This window comes from Theropithecus gelada, chromosome 16 (assembly GCF_003255815.1).
Source record: "Theropithecus gelada isolate Dixy chromosome 16, Tgel_1.0, whole genome shotgun sequence".
Lineage (NCBI taxonomy): Eukaryota > Metazoa > Chordata > Mammalia > Primates > Cercopithecidae > Theropithecus > Theropithecus gelada.
This window is the reverse complement of record NC_037684.1, coordinates 26,025,894-26,031,550: the sequence shown is the minus strand read 5'-3', so window position 1 is coordinate 26,031,550 and position 5,657 is coordinate 26,025,894. Positions and strand designations below refer to the sequence as shown.

The following is a 5,657-nucleotide window of genomic DNA, read 5'->3' as shown; positions in this document are numbered from 1 at the left end:
GGTGGTGGCTGTAGTGGTGGTGCCCGTGCTGGTGCTGGTGGCTGTGACGGTGAAGGTGGTGGCTGTAGTGGTGGTGCCCGTGCTGGTGCTGGTGGCTGTGACGGTGAAGGTGGTGGCTGTAGTGGTGGTGCCCGTGCTGGTGCTGGTGGCTGTGACGGTGAAGGTGGTGGCTGTAGTGGTGGTGCCCGTGCTGGTGCTGGTGGCTGTGATGGTGAAGGTGGTGGCTGTAGTGGTGGTGCGCATGCTGGTGCTGGTGGAGACCGTGGTTATCATGATGGTAGTTGTGATGGTGGAGGGGGGGTTATAGTGTCGGTGGCTGTGATAGTGGTGATGGGTGGTTACAGTGCTGCTGGTGGTGATGGTGCTGGTTGTAGCGGTGGTGGTGATGGGGGTAGTGAAGGTGTTAGTGGTGGAGATGGTGACGGTAGAAGAGTGCTTCTTTTCTGAATCTGTTACTCTGGCACGATTGCAGAATCATACAGCATCCCACCCCCTAACTTCCTCTACTTTTCCTGCAAACAAGGACTTTGAGCTTGAGCCCTGTGTTCAATAGAGCCTTCTTTCAGGTGGATGGGAAGCTCCCTGTTCAACTAGGATGTGTGCAACTTCTCTGAAGGCTGAGGGTAGGCCATACCGCAGGTGGCAGACCCAGCAGCATGGGAGAGGGAGGGCCTGTGAGTGGGTGTCATGGGGCTGGGAGTGTGTTAGCACTGTGAGAGCCACAGCAGAGAGGGTGGGTGGGGAACTGAGGCATGAGGACCTTCCAGGAACTGCCTGTAGAGAACTGGCTGGTGCCCCCTCCTAGGAAGCAGCTAAGGTTAGAGACAAGGGTGTGCAGGTAGATGTCGAGCAACTGACTGTCCTAAAGAACATTTTAAAAAGCTCTAATTTGTAGTATTTGCTGATCCCTGTGGTGTAAATACTCCTGCTATGGATGATTTCAAGCGACTCATGTGAGTCATTGAACGCAGAGCTGGGAAGAGACGCACAGTGCACGGTGATTTAGTACCTCCTCCATGCAGCTGTGATAGATGGAAGTAACCTCGACAGCGCAGACAATAGTAAAACGTCGTAAAATAACTGGGCAGGGATGATTTTTGAGTTTTTATTACTTTGATTTTTTTTTTTTTTTTTGAGATGGAGTCTTGCTCTTGTCGTCCAGCTGGAGTGCAGTGGCGCGATCTCAGCTCACTGTAACCTCTGCCTTCTGGGTTCAAGCCATTCTCCTGCCTCAGCCTCCTGAGTAGCTAGGATTACAGGCACCTGCCGCCACACCCAGCTAATTTTTTTTTTTTTTTTTTTTTTTTGTACTTTTTAGTAGAGACAGGCTTTTGCCATGTTGGCCAGGCTGGTCTCGAACTCTTGACCTCAGGTGATCCGCCCACCTCGGCCTCCCAAAGTGCTGGGATTACAGGCATGAGCCACTGCACCCAGCCTACTTTGACTGTTAATATAATGTCTTGCATTGCAAGTTTATATAATTTAATTTTTAATTATGGCTGTGTTTAACCACTGGCTGGCAAACTCCCTAAACACCTTCCAGCTGGTTCTTGTAAGTGGGAGGAAGCCGGCTACAGCACACCACTGATGCCTGGGCGCTGTTGCAGGGGGGACTGGCTGTCGAGCTGGAGCTGATGGGTGCTGGGGGGTTTCTCTCTTCTCTCCAGGCGGATGTTCCCATTCCTGTCATTTACAGTGGCTGGGCTGGAGCCCACTAGCCACTACAGGATGTTTGTGGACGTGGTCTTGGTGGACCAGCACCACTGGCGGTACCAGAGCGGCAAGTGGGTGCAGTGTGGAAAGGCCGAGGGCAGCATGCCAGGTGCGCGACCCCTGGGAGCGAAGGGCTCTGTTTCACTGGGACTGGGCGCCCCCTGGTGGGCCCCTCAGGCCCCTACCCCTAATTCCTAGACCTTTAATCCCCCTCCCACTCCATCCCAAGCCACTGCATCCCACCTCTTTCTGGCTTCCTGCTTTGCTCTAGCCTGTCCTCTGTTGAGTCCTCTACCCTTCCCTGCCTGGTTCTCCCCCTGCGTCCTTCCTTACGTCTCTCTCGGGACAGGCAAAGCCCCACATCACCAGGGTTCTGTTCTGGGGACTGCTTGTCAAAGAGGTGAACTGTCCACAGGAAACCGCCTGTACGTCCACCCAGATTCCCCCAACACGGGAGCACACTGGATGCGCCAGGAAGTTTCATTTGGGAAACTAAAGCTCACAAACAACAAGGGGGCGTCCAACAATGTGACCCAGGTAGGACTTGCTCTTCAAAAGGTAGCCTCGTGCTGCTCCCCACCTTGGATCTGAGACCTCCAAGGCCACAAGGGTCCTGTGGGGCCAGTTTGGTTCATTTTTTCTTCCTTCCTAATGGAAGGAAGATTCGTTTTCTTCTGTCCTAAAGGAAGGGTCATTTTTCTTCCTTCCTAAACTCTGGCTGTTTCTCACCCACCTTGGGAGGAAGATGAGATGGGATGAAGCTGAATCTTGGACAGGGGTCATATTCGGACCACACAGGCCAACCCAGCCTCAGGGTTTCTTCACCAAATCATGAGTTGCCATTTTGCTCCAGCACCATGAAAGGCACAGAGTTTGGCCCTGTGGTCCCAGGGAATAGATGCCGAGTTTCTCTAGGTTGAACAATCCTGTTAAAAGTGCCCTTGCTGGCTGGGTGTGGTGGCTCACGCCCATAATCCCAGCACTTTGGGAGGCTGAGGTGGGTGGATCACGAGGTCAGGAGTTCAAGACCAGCCTGGCCAAGATGATAAAACCCCGTCTCTATTAAAAATACAAAATTTAGCCAAGTGTGGTGGTGGGCGCCTGTAATCCCAGCTACTCAGGAAGCTGAGGCAGGAGAATTGCTTGAACCTGGGAGGCAGAGGTTGCATTGAGCTGAGATCATGCCACTGCACTCCAGCCTAGGTGACAAAGAGGCTCCATGTCAAAAAAAAAAAAAAAGAAAAAGAAAAAAGAAAAAAAAGTGCCCTTGCCCTAAAAGCCCTGTTTGTGCTGATACCTTGGTCTCAATTGACATCTGGAGGTAGAAGAGGGGGCAAGAGACTAGAATTGGTGCCCCAAAGAGTCCGGACACTGGAGTTGGAAAGCTTGGGGGAAGTTACATGGTGGTAGGGCAGGGGAATGGACAGGATGACCTCAGGGTGTTTGCTAGCCTCATGTGGGGCCAGCTGTTGGTGGGGGTGATGGGATCCTTGAAGTCCCTCCTCCACACCCCTACAACTGTCTCACTCTGTCTACAGATGATTGTGCTCCAGTCCCTCCATAAGTACCAGCCCCGGCTGCATATCGTTGAGGTGAATGACGGAGAACCAGAGGCAGCCTGCAATGCTTCCAACACGCATATCTTTACTTTCCAAGAAACCCAGTTCATTGCCGTGACTGCCTACCAGAATGCCGAGGTGAGGGCTGCCTGAGCCCCGGTGGGAAGGAGGGCAGAGTGGGGCCCACTGTCTTCCTTGGGAGGGATTTGGAAAGTTCCCGAACCCCAGACTCAGGACTCAGGTAACTCCATTTCCCTTCTCTCTAGATTACTCAGCTGAAAATTGATAATAACCCCTTTGCCAAAGGATTCCGGGAGAACTTTGAGTCGTAAGTGCCACTGGGTTCAACTCAGCTTTGGTCCCTCCTGAGACACATCCTCTCCCTGCCCCTGAGAACAGGAGAGTGGGGGCAGGTGCTAGAGGTGGGCAGGCCAGGGAAGGAGGGGCAGGGAAGGAATGTGTGAAACAGGTAGGCTCACAGGTGACTGGTTCTGCTTGTGACCCGTTTTCTTGCCTTCTATTTTCTTCTAGCATGTACGCATCTGTTGACAACAGCATCCCCTCCCCACCTGGACCCAACTGTCAATTCCTTGGGGGAGATCACTACTCTCCTCTCCTACCCAACCAGTATCCTGTTCCCAGCCGCTTCTACCCCGACCTTCCTGGCCAGGCGAAGGATGTGGTTCCCCAGCCTTACTGGCTGGGGGCCCCCCGGGACCACAGCTATGAGGCTGAGTTTCGAGCAGTCAGCATGAAGCCTGCATTCCTGCCCTCTGCCCCTGGGCCCACCATGTCCTACTACCGAGGCCAGGAGGTCCTGGCACCCGGAGCTGGCTGGCCTGTGGCCCCCCAGTACCCTCCCAAGATGGGCCCGGCCAGCTGGTTCCGCCCCATGCGGACTCTGCCCATGGAACCCAGCCCTGGAGGCTCAGAGGGACGGGGACCAGAGGACCAGGGTCCCCCCTTGGTGTGGACTGAGATCGCCCCCATCCGGCCGGAATCCAGTGATTCAGGACTGGGCGAAGGAGACTCTAAGAGGAGGCGCGTGTCCCCCTATCCTTCCAGTGGTGACAGCTCCTCTCCTGCTGGGGCCCCTTCTCCCTTTGATAAGGAAACTGAAGGCCAGTTTTATAACTATTTTCCCAACTGAGAAGATGACACGATGAAAGGAACAGAAACAGTGTTATTAGGCTGGAGGACGCCGACTAATTTGGGAAACAGATGAAGGACTGAGAAGGCCCCCGCTCCCTCTGGCCCTTCTCTGTTTAGTAGTTGGTTGGGGAAGTGGGGCTCAAGAAGGATTTTGGGGTTCACCAGATGCTTCCTGGTCCACGATGAAACCTGAGAGGGGTGTCCCCTTGCCCCGTCCTCTGCCCTAACTACAGTTGTTTACCTGGTGCTGTGTCTTGCTCTTGGTTTCCAGGTGGAGAAAAGATGACGAGAACGTCTTGGACATGAAGGAGTTTTTTGCATCTAGAGGGGTGGGAGGGGTCAGGTGTGGGACATGGGAGCAGGAGACTCCACTTTCTTCCTTTGTACAGTAACTATCAACCTTTTTGTTGGCGTATATGTTAATCCCTGATCCAAAAAGAACAAATACACTTATTTTATCACCATCAGCGAGCCAGGGTCAGGGAAAGGACTCACCTGACTTTGGGCGGCTGGCCTGGGCTTCCCCTGCTCAAACACAGCGGGGATCAGAGAAAGGGGCTGGAAAGGGGGAAATGGCGCATATCTCAAGAAGCAAGATATTGTTTGTGGTGGTTGTGTGTGGGTGTGTGTTTTTTCTTTTTCTTTTTCTTTTTTTGAATGGGGGAGGCTATTTATTGTACAGAGAGTGGTGTCTGGATATATTTCTTTTGTCTTCATCACTTTCTGAAAATAAACATAAAACTGTTGAATGTGCCTGCCTCAGTACCAGCATGGGGGGACATGGATGGGGACTCAATTGGGGGTTGTACCCAAGCTGGTGTACCCAAGGTGTTCTGTTGGCTTTCATTTATGGGGAACCTGCTAAAACCCTGAAATGACTCCAGCTGAGTTACAGCAAGGCCACATGTCCTACCTTCAGCACTCAGGGGGATGGTTGATGCTACCTCTTAAGGCATCTTGCGACAGACAGAGAAGCATCCCTTGCCCTGTGTGCACCCTGACCTTGGAAGGAGGGGTGTGAGGGCAAGGCCAAGGGCTGGACTGGGAGCGGAGGTGCAGGACCCTGTGAGGGGGTGGCACTTAATTTCTCTTTGCATTTCTAGCAGCCCTCCACCTTTATCTCTAGGGTTATTCAAGGATTAAGAAAATAAATAAATAATTAGCCAAGTGAAATTACCATTTTTGTATGATATTCCATTATGTGTATGTTTGCTATAATTTACTTATCTATTT

General features: G+C 52.6%; 1 protein-coding gene across 1 annotated transcript in view; it reads left to right on the top strand.

Moving 5' to 3' along the window:
- TBX21 (T-box 21) overlaps window positions 1-5,170 on the top strand; it is a 12,593-nt gene extending 7,423 nt beyond the window's left edge. The window contains exons 2-6 of the mRNA XM_025362939.1: window positions 1,668-1,822; window positions 2,129-2,250; window positions 3,252-3,410; window positions 3,539-3,600; window positions 3,804-5,170. Coding sequence (XP_025218724.1) covers window positions 1,668-1,822; window positions 2,129-2,250; window positions 3,252-3,410; window positions 3,539-3,600; window positions 3,804-4,422 — 1,117 coding nt within the window. The 3' untranslated portion in view covers window positions 4,423-5,170. The remainder of the gene's footprint in view (window positions 1-1,667; window positions 1,823-2,128; window positions 2,251-3,251; window positions 3,411-3,538; window positions 3,601-3,803) is intronic.
- Window positions 5,171-5,657: the final 487 nt, after the last annotated feature.